General features: G+C 51.1%; 1 protein-coding gene across 1 annotated transcript in view; it reads right to left on the minus strand.

Annotated features, from left to right (window-relative positions):
• Positions 1-2,988: 2,988 nt before the first annotated feature.
• Positions 2,989-16,002, minus strand: part of PLXDC1 (plexin domain containing 1) — a 62,789-nt gene continuing 49,775 nt past the window's right edge. Inside the window, exons 10-14 of the mRNA XM_047081750.1 lie at positions 14,546-14,606; positions 12,752-12,887; positions 6,779-6,814; positions 4,363-4,523; positions 2,989-3,108 (exon numbers count right to left, since the gene is read on the minus strand). Coding sequence (XP_046937706.1) covers positions 2,989-3,108; positions 4,363-4,523; positions 6,779-6,814; positions 12,752-12,887; positions 14,546-14,606 — 514 coding nt within the window. The remainder of the gene's footprint in view (positions 3,109-4,362; positions 4,524-6,778; positions 6,815-12,751; positions 12,888-14,545; positions 14,607-16,002) is intronic.

Here is a 16,002-nt window from a genome sequence, read left to right on the forward strand (position 1 = left end):
GGCTCTCTTAAGAGTTCTGGTATAGGGGCGCCTGGGTGGCTCAGTCGGTGAAGCGGCCGACTTCGGCTTAGGTCATGATCTTGCGGTTTGTGAGTTCGAGCCCTGTGTCAGGCTCTGTGCTGACAGCTCGGAGCCTGGATGGAGCCTGTTTCGGATTCTGTGTCTTCCTCTCTCTGACCCTCCCCCGTTCATGCTCTGTCTCTCTCTGTCTCAAAAATAAATAAACGTTAAAAAAAAAATTAAAAAAAAAAAAAGCGTTCTGGTATAAAACAGAGCTTCCCTGAGAACTTCCGATTTCTGGGTACGACACAGCTTCCCAGAGCCCTGTTTCATAGGGTTGGAGCTTCCTGTCGCCGCGGTGAACTTCCACAGATCCTGCCCTCCCTCCCCGCAGTGAGATCATGGTGAGGACACCCAAAGGCACCACGTGGGAAAGGTACCTGCCAACGACCTGCTTTCCTAGGAGACTATCTGCCGGTGGGGCAGAAGGTCCTGGAAGTCTGCAAGCCCTCTGTGGTTGATCGCGCACTTATGTGAGGTGCTACTGGCCTTGCTGGACTGTCAGCCAAACGTGGAGGGTTGACCACCAGACCCCTGTGTCTCCTTCTGGCCACTCATTCTCCAAGTGAGGCTCTCTCGAGCACCCCCGCTAACCTGCTCTAAACCTTGGTGTAAAACTCCCGAGTCTAAGAAATGCTTATCTTGTCACAGATCCTAAAGGTAGCCGGGAACTGGCGTTAACTCTGTGAGATGCCTGCCTCTATAACTCAGGAGCATTGGCTATGTGTTTTGGCTCGAGAAATCTAAAGACTCTTCATGTCCAGGGGCCTCTCCTAGTGACACATTTTTAGCTCTTTTTGCTGTAAACAAACAAGGCCACCTGCTGCCAAACGGCTCCACTGCTGTCACCACTGTCAACACAGGGGTCAGCCAGGCTTGCTCTGACCTGGCAGAGGCATCCCGAGCTTTCTCCACCTGCGGGGGCTATGGCACAGGCCTCACCGAATCCCTACGCCTTTCTTCATTCTCCATGTTCTTTCCCTTCAGGAATCCTGAACAGTGGGCAGAGCTCCCACTTGGGAAGAAGCTTGCTGGAGTTTGGGAGGGGGGGGGGGGCGAATGGTGCTGTGCCCTGCATTGGGCCACAACAGGAACTGCCCCACTGGCTTTTTTAGACACATAAAGGTCATAGATGTTTTGCTAGACAGGCAAGGGCAAAAATCACCCTCCTGCCAGCCGGGAGTGCTGGGAGCCCAGCTCATTTTAGCGCCTGGCTGCTCTTCTCTCATTAAGAAAGCTCAGTTATAGACCTTTCTGTCCTTCAGAAGCTTGGAAAGGACCCCTATTCTCTTGGTTGCACTTTTTTTCTTTCTCAGATTCTGACCTTCTCCATAGCTCTTCCTTGTCTGGTTTATGGGAAAATATTTATATGCATATATTATATATAATATATATTATATATTATGATTGTATATTATATGCACATATTATAAATATAATATATATATTATATATATATATATATCCAGCATTTTCCCCACGTGGGTTGTCAATAGTGGCCTCACTGAGGATACATCACGAAGCGTCTGGAACACATTGGGTCAAGGGTTCCCATGTGTCTGGTTATTGGCAGACTCCCTACCCCCACCTCAGGAGGCCTTGTACTTTAACTTCTTTCTTCTGCAGTGTCCCGGGTGACACTGACACGGCGATACGCATAAAAGGGCGTGACTAAGTAGAGGTTGATTTAACATTTATTTGCTGCTGCTGTTCTTTACTTTGAATGAGGTTGAGCTACGGATTTTAAGTGTAAAGGCTCTTCAGGAAGCAGCCACAATTCATCCCTGGGACAGAATTCCCTTAAAACCAGGTGAAGTTTGCGAGCCTAGCTCTTTGCTCCAAAAGCTTCCACCGGAGCTGGAAAAAGATGGAAGCCACTTTCCAGGTCAAGGTCGCGTGGAAAGTCCTTCCTGCCCGTGCCGGCTTCCTCTGGCCCATCCATTCCGGCCGCTTTGCTCCTCAACGGAATCCAACTGAAGTTCCCTGCCGAGTAGGTCTCCAGAAGCCTTCCTGCCACCCTGTTTCTTCTCTTTAATGGCTAGAAACATTCAGCTCAGAGGAAGAAAAGAATTAGTCTGGCAGGCCCTGCCTTTGAAGGTACCTGCTGACACTGACAGGCCAGGCCAGTGAATTCAATGGCCGTCGAATGTGCCATTGGAATCAAGAGCCCCACACCGTGGGTGCGGCCACACACAGCACGGCTCACCAGGCCAAGGCTGGGCCGCAGTTGCGGTAAAGCCCATGATGTGGGCTGCACGCACGTTCGTTGCGGAAGGACTGGTTGCCAGCAGAAAGGATAAGTCAGTTGAGAGAGGGTAAATGCAACTTTCCCCGCCAGGTGTTTTGTCTCCTCCCATTTGGCTTTCCTCTGATGACAACCTGCCGTACAAAGCCATACCTGTGCTTAACAGATGGATAAAACTTCTTCAGACTTCCAGAACCACAGAGGCTGGGGAAAATACACTGAATCCATAGCCATGAGGACCAGCTCTGGAGTCTATGGACCCTGGAATGGGGCCGCCCCAATCTAGAGTTTTGGCCTCTGTGTCACACGGAGGGGCGTTAGGTGACCGAGCAGGGTGTCTGGCCATCTCCAGGTGGGAGGGGCCTCTGGGGCAGTACCACCGAGGAGACCACTGAGAGACCCAGAAGGGGACAGAGACCCCTTACATCAAAACAGGATGAAATCAGGTTGTCATCCCTTGAAAACCTCACGTGGTTGCTTTTCTGCCCCCTGCTTCAGGATATGGGGTGTGATGGCCAAACTGTGGCTCTGGCGACACAAGCCATGGACTCATCTTCATCTTCCCAGCCAGGACATGTTCAGAGGAAGCCAAGGAAAGTCACTTCTCCGCTTTGCTTTTGACTGGTCTTTTCTGGGGTCCCGGGGTCTTCTTTCCTGTCCTTCCAAGGGGAGACCGGGTGCTCTCAGCACTGTTCAGCCTCCACGAAGCCCTCCTTCTCGTGGCCCGAGGGCTCGACCTCCGTGTAGGTGGCGTGGTTGGGGTGGTTGCGGAATTTCACAGCTGGCCAGTGGTGAGGTCTCCGCTGTCGGGGGCACAGACGCAGAGTCAGCGGGCACGGCCTCACCCACCTGGGACTCCTCCACACCCCCGAGGACAGTGCTGAGCACCGAGACTCTCTTTACAAGGGTGCTGGGGGCCTACTGTGAGCCAGGTGGAGTTCAGGGCCCTCCTCCCCAGAAGCCTCCCCACTGTGATCCATCAACTGCTGGGAACCTTCCTGGGAGCCTGAGGAGTTTGAGAGGAGGTCATTTCACCGCTCGTGGCATTGACTGCAGGACCGTAAGAGCCTGAGCAACGTACTGCATGGAGCCCTGAGACTCCAGTGAGGCAGTAGGTGAGAGATGGAATGATCTGGGAGGTTCTGAAGAAGCCACGGCAGGACAGGTCCTGCAGCAGAGTCAGCTGGGGAGTTTGTAAACATGCAGATTCCTGGACCTACTTCAGACCTACTCCGTCAACATCCCTGGGGCTGGGTGATACTTAGGACTGGTTAGGGCTTACAAGAAACAGGGGCTTCTAAACAAAGGGGAAAGCCCCTCGCAAGCACCACCTGCGCCTCTGATTGATGAGGTCAATGGGCCTGTGACCTTTGTGGGGAAGACTGTGGGCACAGAGGCAGCACTAATGGACCACAGGCAGAGCTGGGAGGGACTGAGAGCGGAGGACAGGGGAGGGAGCTGCTGAGCCCCCATGGCCCAGAGAGAAGAGGGCTGGCTTTTACTTCCCAAGCTGCACTTTGAGCTGCTTCTTCAGAATTCTGAGACATTCCAAATCAGAGCATCCTCAACGAAAGCTCCCAGAGAGAGCAACTCTTAGGATTATCATGCCTTGTCAATTCTAACCTAAAAACCCCCAGAGCAGGCAAAGAGGCAGAGATCCCGGTTCCATTATGGCTTTGAATAAACACCAGGCCTGGAATATGGGGGTGAGAGACCACAAATCATTAAGGAGGGGCTGCACAATCCCTAGTGATTTCTCCTTCTTTCCTCTGGAGGCTCTTCTGATTTCACAAATGGGGGAGCAAAGGCAGACGGGCTGTTCAACAGGACAGGAGGGGTGCCGCACTCCCGGGGGAGCCCTCGGGGTTAGGGACTAAAGGGGCACCAGCCAGTGCACAGTGTGCAGGATGGAGTCAATGAAGTCTCCTCAGATAGGAAGAGGAGTCGGACATGTGGGTGTGAGGCGTGAGGTGGGAAGAGGCAGGCACCCAGTGGCTGGGGAAATGCTGATGCAGAGGCAGACAGACAGCAGAGCTGTGGCCAAATTCAACACTGACCTCGATGAAGAAAAGTGCAGCGTTGGAGGTGGGGTGGCCGTTGATGTAAATCCCAGCCAGGATGATGGCTGCTACCAGGAGGACGGCCAGCACGATGCCCACGATGGTGCCCAGGTGCACGGGGGGGCCCTTTGTCTTGGGGGACAGGTTGTTCTGAAGGCCTGTGGAGAGACCATTTAGGGTAGGGAGTGGCCACAGGGGAGCAGGGAAGGTGGGGCCATGAAGCCCCAGGTTCTGACAAAATCTCAGAGATGAAATCTAGAAGAACCTCAGGGTCTGCTTATGAAATATGTAAAAAGGTGGGGAAGGAGTGGGTGGAGTCATGAGCATAGCATTTATGTTGCCCTTGGCATGGTTCAGGCGGTTTTCCAAAATCACTTAAAAGTTGCCCAAATTCCTAAAACGGATCGCAAGAGAAGTTTTTTCCAATACTCGCGCCACAAGTGCCTTTAAGGAATCCTCAAAGGGTATGAGATGGTGAGGAGTTTCGGATCTAGAGTATGGCGGCATGTTCAAATCCAGGGTGTGCTAACTTACTAGCTGCATGCATGACTTTGGGCAAATTATATAACCTCTCTGTGTCTCACTTATCACTTCTGTAGATGAAGGATAATAATGACTACCTAATAGAGCTATTGTAAGGGTCAAAACTAGATAATTCACGTCAACTGCTGAGGACCAGGGCTGGTATCTTGGATGACCTCAGTGTTAGCCATTATGATAACAAAATGACCATATTTTCACTTATCACTGTCCACTACCAGACTGTGGCCTCCTGGAGGGCAAGGACGGTGTCTTATTCATCTCTGTGTCCTTAGCTCTTAGGAAAAATGGCGGGCCCCATGGTAGGAGCTCAATAAAAGAATGAATCAGGTCCTCTGAAGGTTCATATACCAGTAGGCAATCTCGGAGAACACCCGAGCATTTGAGATACATCCCAAGGAGGAGACTGAGTATTGCCGTAGACTATCAAGCTGGAATGTCATCTAGTCCAACCCCTTTCTTGTACGGCTGGGATAATGGAAATACAGAGAAGTAAAGTGATTTGCTCAAGGACACAGTCACGCCGACCACTAAGAAGCCCATGTTCCCTTATTGCCTGCGGTGGCTATTTGTTTCTGCTCCCTACCCTAAAGGGATGTGGAGAGAATGAAGTAGAAAAAGACAGATGAGCACATAAGCAAAAGAAATCATTTTTCTTTTTTAAAGTAGGCTCCATGCCCGTTGTGGAGTCCAACACGGGGCTCGAATTCACGACCCTGAGATCAAGACCTGACCTGAGATCAAGGGTTGGATGCTTAACCGACTAAGCCACCCAGGCGCCCCTCAAATCCTTTTCACAGAGCTAGTGGGTGGAATGAGAATCAACAGGAGGTGGGGATTTTTAATGTAATGTTGCATACATTCCAATCCTCGTCCTCCCCAACCCCTCTTCTCTGTAAGCAGAGGAAACCCAAGTAGGGAAATTGTCCCCGGGGCACTCCGATGCATGGTTAGTGCCACTATCTGCCAACAGGTGGGACAGGTGAGGTGACATACCCCAAGCTAGCTTCCCCTGACCTGGCAGTCAGCCCGCAGCCCAAAGTGACCCTGGTGATCTGATGGTCAGGGTTTGGGGCTGATGAGCGTGTGGTGCAGAGCAAGGGGAATGTGGCCCAGCCCCCGCCCCAGACACACAACACACACTCAAACCAGCTGCCCGCAGAGCAGTAATGGCTTCACCTCTGGTGGGAGACCGGATCAAACCATGCTGCATTAACAGCCTCTCCTCTCCTGCGGGAACCCAGGACAACAATCTCCCAGTCCCTAGAGCTGGAAGGTATTTTCATCTCCCCCGTGCAGTGGTTGCAGCAAGGGCCAGAGCTGGCTCTGGGCAAAGGGCAGGGGAGGTGGGCCGCGTCACATCACCGGAGAGATTATCCTCCCAGGTAATCTTGGGAGCAAAGGACCCCAACTTCCGGCGCCTACAAAAATGGGGGTGGACAACTTTTGTGTACTCTCTGCCAACCCAGGCTGGGAATCAAAGGAAACCTGATGTGGGAAAAGCTACTCTCCACCCCTCATGGACCATGAGGCCGGTGGGGACAAGAGGCCAATGGTGAGGGGCCCCGTGCTGCCGCCGTGCCTGCTCTAGCTCAGCCTTTCTCTCCTCTCGCTGCTTTCAGGGCAGTGAGGATTCAAGACAGATCTACAGGTGGTTCCTGGCTGATGACAAGTGTCTAGACACATTCCTTCCATCTAGTGGGCCCCTGCCCAGGAGCCCAGCAGGAGGTCTGGGAAGCTCAGGCTGCCGTTGCTCCCCTCCTCCCCACCTTAGAACGGAAGCAAAGAGGCCAGGTGACTGATGCACCCTCTTCTGGGGGGTAGCGGGGGTAAGGGGTGGTCCAAGGGGCAGGGCAGGCAGCTCAGTACTCACCATCTCCTCCTGCATAGGGATTCAACTTGGTGTCGTCTTTAAAGAGGAGAGAAGGCATAAGATTAGTGGAATCATTTAGGTCCAGATGGGACTTTAAGGAGGTTTAGTCCCACCCTCAATTTAATTTTTTTTTTAATTTTATTTTTAAGTCATCTCTGCACCCAAGGTGGGGCTCAAACCCACAACCCTGAGATGAAGAGTCGCATGCTCTACTGACTGAGCCAGCCAGGCGCCCCTCCGCCTTCATTTTAGAGGCAGAGAAACTGAAGCACAGAGCGGGGAGGTGACTTGCTTAAAGTCACACAGCAGTGTAATGACAGAAGTCCGCAAACAAACCAACTTTTCCTAGTCTTGTGTTCATTCATCCAAGCAGGATTTATTGGACGCCTACTACTGAGTTGAGCACTGGGAGAGGGTACTGGGGGTAGACACGATCTCTGCCCTCAGGGAGTTAACAAGCAGGAGAGATGGAGTGACAATTAAAACCCAGCAAAATGGAGCTCTGACTGGGGGCCTCATCCAGACAAAGGGTGTCAAGATGGAGGGGTGAGATGTGGGGCTGGGGAAAAAGGGTTCCAGGCAGAGGAAAAAGCACGAGCAAAGGCCCAGAGTCAGAGAAATAAAAGGCAGTGCAGTGCCGCTGGAGGGTGGAGAGGGTAAGAGATAAGGCTGGGGGTGGGGGATGGCTGCCTGCAAAGCCTGGGTGAGGACTTTTCCTGTTCTCCTTCCCCTACGGGCCCCTGGGAAGCTGAGGAAAGGGTGTGTCACCAGTTCAGATCTGCTGGAAGACCACCCCCTCCCCACGCACAACTCGAAGGACAGATTTCATGCCAACACCCTTTCTACAGCGCCAGGTGTGTGTCCTGTGGTTTCCTACATAAGTTCCGATGGTTGACCATTCTTCCCCAAAGATTCTCTGGGGAAAGGCAAGCAAGAGTTCCATGTCAGGAGAATGCTCTAGAGGACAGAGGGTTACTGCTTGAAGCACCGAAATGTGAAACAAATTGAACAAGCCGGAGTGTGTCGTCTATACGGTACATTACATTCCTCTTTCCCTCCTGCACCTCCATTGCTCATGTCATTTTAAAGACTTTTACGGGTGGGGGGCTTCTGGGGGGCTCTGTGGGTGAAGCATCTGACTCTTAATTTTGGCTCAGGTCATGATCTTGAGGTTGGTGAGTTCGAGCCCTGCATCAGGCTCTGTGCTGACAGTGCAGAGCCTGCTTGGGATCCTCTCTCTCCCTCTCTCTCTGCCCTTCCCCTGCTCTCACTCTGTCTCTTTCTGAAAATAAATAAACTTAAAAACATAAAATAAAATAAAATAAAATAAAATAAAATAAAATAAAAGTTTTTACTGACTCCTCTTTGCTCACAGATGTTCAAGGCTCTTCACAATCTGTCCCCTCTCTTCTTTCCTCTTGTCCTTCACCACAACTCAACACCATGGCAGTGGCCATAACAATCGGCCCAAGACTCCCGAGACCTTGGAGACCTCTCAGACCTCTGTGTCACTGCATAAACTGTTCCTCCTGCAGGGAATAGACTTCCTCCCCTTCACTATTCCTCTTTGAAAAGTCCCACCCCTGAAATGCCCTCTGTAGGCCTGGGATTAGCTCACACAGTGAAGCAGGGTCCCATTCTGTCTTTTTGTGAAGTTTTGATGTGTTGTTCATTGTGGAATTTTTGGCATCAATTTTGTTGTTGTTTTTTAATTTTTAAATTTTTATTAAAAATATTTATTTAATGTTTATGTATTTTTGAGAGAGAGAAAGACAGAGTGTGAATGGGGGAGGGGCAGAGAGAGAAGGAGACACAGAATCTGAAGCAGGCTCCAGGCTCTGAGCTATTAGCAAAGATCCTGACGCGGGGCTCGAACTCATGAACCGTGAGATCATGACCTGAGGCAAAGTTGGATGCTTAACCGACTGAGCCACCCAAACTCCCCTATTTTTGTTTTTATAAATATTGCATTAAAATATTATTTATATTGATTATTGCTTTCTTTTTGGTGACTCCTTGAATTTTATACCTGAGTGGAGAGCCTCATTTGCCTCACCCCAATCCTGGCCCTGTCACTTCCAGAGGACAGGTGGGTGTGTCCTCCTCTGTGTCTTACTGCATTTTGGTATCTGTTTCTACATCTCAGGTCCCAGTTTTTCCCTGCACTGCAAATCCCTCCACATGCAGCATATTTACACTCCCAGTGCCTGGATGTGGCTTCCTGCTGTGCGATGCATTTCCAATAAATCTCAAAATCTCAAAAAAAATCACATTGATCTTAAAAATTCTTGTTGTGGAATCATTTTCTGGCGAAATCCCTTTGTCAAGCAAAATTTTTGGCCTCATGGGAGCTGAAGTCAGACAAGTTTTTGATGAAGTTAACAGGACTCTGGTGAGCTTGTAATTCTACTTTATATCCTGAAAGATAGTTAAAAAAACAAAACAAAACAAAACTCCCAAAGAAAATCACTCCGGTCTGAAAACTCGTCTTTGAGGGGAAGAGTTAAGTGTCCAAGGTTATAACAGCTGATGAGGTCAGAGGGAGCTGACCTGGCAACTAGACTCTGCCCCTCCACAGCGGATGGCTTCCAGCAGAAGTGAGTCTAAATTCTCCAGTAGACGATCCTGATACCAGGGAGGACAAGGGAATGGGTAGGGTTGGGGTATTAAGATACAGGCTACTGCATTTTATCCAATGGTGGTGGGAGAGGGGTACCTGGAGAAAACAAAGTCAATCTTTTCCTTTTTTTGAAACGAAGCTAAAACATGAAGAAATGTATTTTTTGTTCAATAAACCCGGGATAGAATTCCAACATCCCTAGCCACAGGGCCAGTTCCACTGAGAAGTGAACAGTGGGGGCTCCAAATTTTGCAAGCATTTGGGGAGAGGGGAGAATTGGCTTTCTGTTAATTGGCAAATGTTCCAAAGAGTCTCTGTGTTCGTTGGGAGGTGCTGTTATATATACACATGTATGGACCAGAGTCTCTGATGAGTTTATAAGGTTCAGAAGAGATGGCTGATAAAATCTTGCGTTTTGCTAATTCATACCAGTACAAGCCCAGTAGAACGCCAAAAAAAAAAAAAAAAAAAAAAAGCACACTGGATAATGGGGGAATAAACTATAGATCATTAAAAGAAAATTTTCCCCCTATAGGGAAAAGAGGACTGGGTTGAGGGGAGAAAACTAGAAAGTAAAATTATCTGAATATACCTGATTTTCTAGATTTGACTTTGGAACCATGTAAATCATCATTTAATTATGAGATAATTATAAAAATTAAATTCACAAAGCACCCCTAAAAAGTGAAAGTAAAACAAAACAAATAGAAAATTGTAGACCTATTAATAGATGTTTTCTTCAGAGATTTCAATAAACAAGGGATTTTAAAAAATATCTTTTATAGTTCATTTTTTTATTTTGAGAGAGAGTAAGCATGAGTGGGGGGAGGGGCAGAGAGAGAGGGAGAGAGAGAGAATCCCAAGCAGGGTCCACTTTGTCAGCATGGAGCCCGATATGGGGTTCGAACATAAAACCATAAGATCATGACCTGAGCCAAAGTCAGAGACCTAACTGAGCCACCCAGGCACCCCAACAAGGGATTTGAAAACAACTCTGAGTCTATTTTGTTACCGCAAGTGGAAAACGATGAATTGTCTAGTCGAACCAACCAACATCGCCCTAAACATCATTGGGGAAATTAACCTGATTCAAATCAGTTTGTTTCTAATCTAAACCACTCAAAATCCACTATAGCCCAGTCCACATCTACCACTGGCAGACAGAAAAGACCCAGTGCTACCGACAGCCCGTCCCTCCCATAGTGACTGCAGGTGGCCACGCTGTGCCCACAACAGCTTTTCTCCCACTCACCAAGGGCTGGTTCCCGGCTGCCATCTTGTTCAGGGTCCACGGAAAGCAAACTGGCTCCCCAATTAGTGGATTGCGGTAGAGTCCCGTGAAGACTCACAAAGTGAAGAAATGTGTGTGATATGTATTGAATGAGTGGTCATTTCTCTGAGTGAGTTGTCACTTCTTGCTGCTGTATCGGGGTGTTCCGTTCAGCTGCTCATCAGATGAGCCTTTAGATTATACACAGTTATTCTGGGGGAGGGCCCGGCTCTGCTTGTAATAAAATGCATGGGCTTTGTGGCAGCTGCTTGCTACTCAGAGGTCATTCTGGTTCACTTCAGTGGGTGCCGTTCGATTGCAACTGAAAACTCTTAAAATCCAGCCCCATACCTCCTGCCCCTCCCCCCACGCCGGCCCTCTCTGCTCCTGTGCCTGGCTGGTGCCAGAGGGGTCCACGCACCCTCCAGCAGCCTGCTCCCACTAACTCCTCTGCTCTCTGGCTCTGTGCTGCCCAGGCGAGTCCCTTTGGCTGTATCCCCTTCATTCACATCTCCTTGTACCCCAAGATAGACTCCAACTCCTGGACTGAATTACAAACTCCTGAAGACAACCCATCTCTTCCTTTTCTTTTTTCACTGAATACACTTAACCCCTGTCTCCCCCTTAGGACCCAGGAGTTGCTCTCAATACCCAGCCTTACCCAGCTCCCTCCGGACAATTTTAGATTAATGGAAGCTACCCGATCTGCCTTGCTTGTTCACCCTTTGCTGTATTTCTCCAGTCCCCCGAATCCGCAAAGACCTTTAAAAAATTCTTTTCCAGCACCAAGGAAAGCAGTCGAGGGACAAGATTGCTGCTTTTGAGCCGAATGGGACCTGACCACCTCTTCCTGGTCGTGTGACCCTGGGCAAGTCACTGACCTCCCCGAACCTTCGTGTTTCTTCTGTAACATGGGGATCTGACATCATTAACGCGCGGGATTGTTAGGAGGGCCAAGTGAGTGTTAATGTCTGCACAGCGTTAGCACCCTACCTGGCACATGGTTAGGCCCCTCAAAATGTTAGATCACCTTCATTTCTTCCCTTTCCTCTAGGATTCCCTCTGGCTGCAGTTACAAAGGCAGGGGGCACCAGGGAAAGACCAATCTGCCACTTAACCTTTCACGCAACCCCGAGTAACCGACTTTGCCCCCTACGGGCCCTTTTCCACACACACAAAATGGGATTGTGGCTGAATAATGCTTTCAAACATTTGGCTTTTTCTTTTCTCCTTTCCTCTTTTCCATTTGTCCCTTTATGTGGCTCCATGGAGGTGGTAAGAGCCCACATCGTTCATTCTGAGCCTAAGGAGAAAGGGCTAAAACCTAGATGTGATGTACCGAAAAAAAGATGGGACGGGAATTTTTCAGTGGGAGCCAAAGGATCCCGGAGGGGCTTGCACAAGGCTTCTCCGGATGCTGTGTGGTACGTCTGGCAGGTGCAAGACCCTCAGGCCTTAGGATGGCGGAAGTCCCCGGGGACAGCCAGATCCTGAAGAGGCAGGCACGGATCACCAGCCATCCTCTGGGACACAGCTGCCCCCACTCTGACCCTCTGTCCACACAAGGTCACAGGAGCAGGAAGCCAAGCCCCAGAACAGCGGAGGTCCACCACTCCCCCCGAGCAAGGGTTCAGAGCCAGAAACACCACGGTAGAAAAATGAGGCAATCTTTCTCTCACGTCTGAGTGCGTGGACTGAGTTCACACCTGCTGCGGGGCTGATAAGACCTCACGCTTTCTGTGAGGAGTGCTACTGAGATGAACTGAGGTGGACTATATATAAAATACCCGGCCCTGAGCCGGGACGGTAATTTTCCCCTCGCCGCAGTGACTTCCATCCCACAGTCCCGATGTGGGCCAGCACAGCAGTTGGAGTCCGGGCACGGAGTCCGCTTGTTTGAAACCTGGCTCTGCCTCTGCCCAGCCCGCGAGCCCAGCTCTCTGAGACTTAGGTCCCTCATCTGTGAAAGTCAGGGCGATTCCTATTCCCTGAGCTAATCCCTGGCAGGAATAGTTGTGATGTCCCATCCCAGGGTGGTAGCCCTTTCCCATGGCTTCCTTCGCCGCTGGGGCTCAGGCCTTACCTTCGGTGGTGAGGCTGTCGATGAAGAGGGAGGAGGAGGTGGTGGTGAGGTCCCCGTCCAAGGGGCTGAAGGAGCCGTTGGGGGAGGACGAGTAGTGGCCCTCGTCCTGGAAGTCCTCACACGTCCTGCCCTCCGCCTGCAAGAAAGACCCAGCGCCACCCTGGACCTCACCGGCCAGCGTGCTACGCAGAAAAGAGCCCTCGAGCGGGAGGACGGAGGGGGCCCCTTCATCCCTCAGCGGCCAGAAAACTTAAGACTCCCGTGCTTGGTTCAAGCACGGTAAACTAACCAAAGCTGAGCCCTGAGTGCATTTAAGCCTCCCACTTTATCCTGAAAACGTCTTATCTCCCAGGGCAATTTATCTGTCCTCTGCTTCGAATCCTTCCTCAAGGAAGGAGCTGAGATGCCAGTCTTAAACAAATAAAGCAAATCTGTACATTCAGCACGGCCAGTGTCAGAAGTGGGCTGCTAGACAAGATTTTTTTTTAAGGCCTTAGAAAGCTCATCCAGGCTTACTAATAAAATAGGTGGTGGTGAGCACACAGCCGTGGGGTCTGGGGGTTTATGTTTATTTAAAAAACATTTTTTTAATGTTTATTTCTGAGACAGAGCGTGAGTGGGGGAGGGGCAGAGAGAGAGGGAGACACGGAATCCGAAGCAGGCTCCAGGCTCCGAGCTGTCAGCACAGAGCCCGAGGCGCGGCTCGACCTCACAGACCGCAAGATCATGACCTGAGCAGATCATGACCAGGCGCCCCTGAGGGGTTTAATGTTTAAATGTGGGGCCTTGTTGGGGTGCCTGGGTGGCTCAGTCGGCTGAGCGTCCGACTTCGGCTCAGGTCATGATCTCGCAGTTCGTGGGTTGGAGCTCTGCACTGGGCTCTGTGCTGACAGCTCGGAGCCTGGAGCCTGCTTCGGATTCTGTCTCTTTCTCCCTCTCTCTCTCTCTGCCCCTCCCCACTCACACTCTGTCTCTCTCAAAACTAAATGAACATTTTAAAAAAATTCTTTTTTAAATGTGGGGCCTTGCACTTTCACTATCCCACCAGTTGTGAGAGGCAGGTCAAATCATTACATCTCTCTATGCCTCAGTTTTCTGCTCTGAGCAGTAGGGGGCACCGGCCCCCAGCTCCTGGAGCTGTTGGGCTTCAATCCGAGCAGGTGTAGGCACTTGCAGGGAAGTGCCGGGCGCACACAGTGTGCTCATACTGCAGGACGGGATGGAGAGAGGAAGGAAGAGGAAAAGGATGCACGGATGAATGGATCTGTCTGTGTGGGTGGAAGGTGTAAGAACAGGATGCTCCCCGCCCAGAATCAAAGCCGTTGTGCGTTCCGGAAAACTTGAGCAGTGAGAAGGAACCTGTATGGGATTCCAAATAGGAAATCCCCTCCTCACTCCCAGAACACTCCTCTTCACTCCCTGAAGAGCCTGAGGGCTGGAGGCAGGGCAGCTGCTCCGAGAATGTCACCAGCCTCCCAGACGATCCAGCTGTGGCCAACACCATGCCCAGCATACCCTCTGCAAGCATCAAAACAGCTCCCGGAGAGCTGCCCACTCAAGGCCAAGTTTCCAGAAGGGCTTTTCTCAGGGACCCGCAGAACCCTCTAAAATCTCCCGAGTCTGGTCTAACTGGCTCAGAGCAGTCTCTGAGAGACAAGTCCCAGATGGAAGGGAGAATTTCTTTGCCAAGAAACCAAGACGGCTTGCAAAGAGCTACGGGAGGAGGGGGGGGCGGGGACGGGTCTGCTGGCAGCCCTGCCCCTCCCCACAACCTGGCTCACTTAAGCCTCTCACCTCCTGGGCACAGCCGTAGGCCAGCCACTCCTGGCGGTAGCGGTCAAAGCCACTGGAGCACCTGCGGGGGGACCAGAAGGTAAGAAGTGTGATGGGATTGACGGAGAAGCCCTCCTCTTCACTCTCTCCTGTTCAGTAGCAGCTCTCCGATGACGGGGCGGAGGGGACTAACGTCCCAGGGCTGCGGTGATCCGGACCACCGGGCAGGTGCCCTCCTTGGCACCTGGCAGCTGTGGGATCAGGAGTCAGACCCTTCTTCCCCAACTACTCCTCCAAAAGGAAGGGAAGGTGTCTGGCGTCTCCACTCTCCTCCTGACCCAGCTCCCCAGGACCAAGGTCACATCTGCCCAGATGTGTGCATATAGGGAGCTAGATGAATTGTATGACCTCAAATGAGCTCTAAGATCCCCTTGACTCTAGGCGGCCATGAAATTGCTGAGAGTTCAGGGAATTCACAGCAACGTCTTCTGGGGAGAGTTTCACTCATTCACAGACAATCCTTTTTCTTTGTGGAGGGGCCTAAACTTGGCAAGGAGAAGCTGGGCTGAAGGTGGACTTCAGCACATTTAGCCAATACCTCCTGTGTGATCACTAAAGGGCAGAAAGGAGGGTCCTGCCAGCAGCTAGGAGAGATCGAAAACCAGCTGACCAGCGTCCCGGGAGAGGACACTGTGCAGCTCAGCTGGGCTGGAAGGTGCCAAGTGCTTCCCTAGGGAAGGGATGGGCGTATGCGGATGAACCAGAAAATGTTCTCCATGGCACCGTGCTCAAATGGAAATTCTTCACTCTGGTGCCAGGGGAATCCACCAAGCCCTGCTCAAGCTCTGGAACATCTGCACGGGAAGAATCATATCATGAGCCACCAGTGCTGAGGAAGAATTCATCGCTAGTTAATTTTCTCCACTAGCAACCGCCCACCCATCTGCCAGGGACCCAGTGAGGCGGAGGTCAGTTTTTCCTTCTGAAGATGCCTCCTGGGGCTCCGAGCTGCCCCTCCTGCAGCAGGGACAGCTGAACTGAGCCCCCCCACTACCCCTCCCAGGTCCTCTGTGCCCACTACTTTGGGACATTGAGGACTAGGCGGTCTATTGGGGGCTGGCAACTAAAGCTTCTTTTAAGCCAAACTAATTGATTCTTCCAAGCACTGAGCCTTTGACATAGGTCTAGGAGCACCACATTCTAAGCTCCGAGCCAACCAACCCAGATGCAGAGAAGAAGGACATCAGGCATGGCCACTATTGGGCACCTCCTGAATGCCAAGTGCCGCCGCGGCCATATGCTGCTCCTGTAGTATTTCATGGGACCCTCACAAGGACACTGTAAAGCAAGGATTATGACTGCTCATTCCCCGGGCCAAATCCTGCAGTTAAAGTCATTTTAGACTCCAGAGTGGGCCCTTGGGGCGGGGGAGGGGCAATGTGGACTGAAAGGAAGACACTGGCCTTGGTAAATGAAAT

This window comes from Lynx rufus, unplaced genomic scaffold, assembly GCF_022079265.1.
Source record: "Lynx rufus isolate CCGP_SWC_20201006 ecotype Redwood Valley unplaced genomic scaffold, mLynRuf1.p SCAF_18, whole genome shotgun sequence".
In the NCBI taxonomy this organism is placed as follows: domain Eukaryota; kingdom Metazoa; phylum Chordata; class Mammalia; order Carnivora; family Felidae; genus Lynx; species Lynx rufus.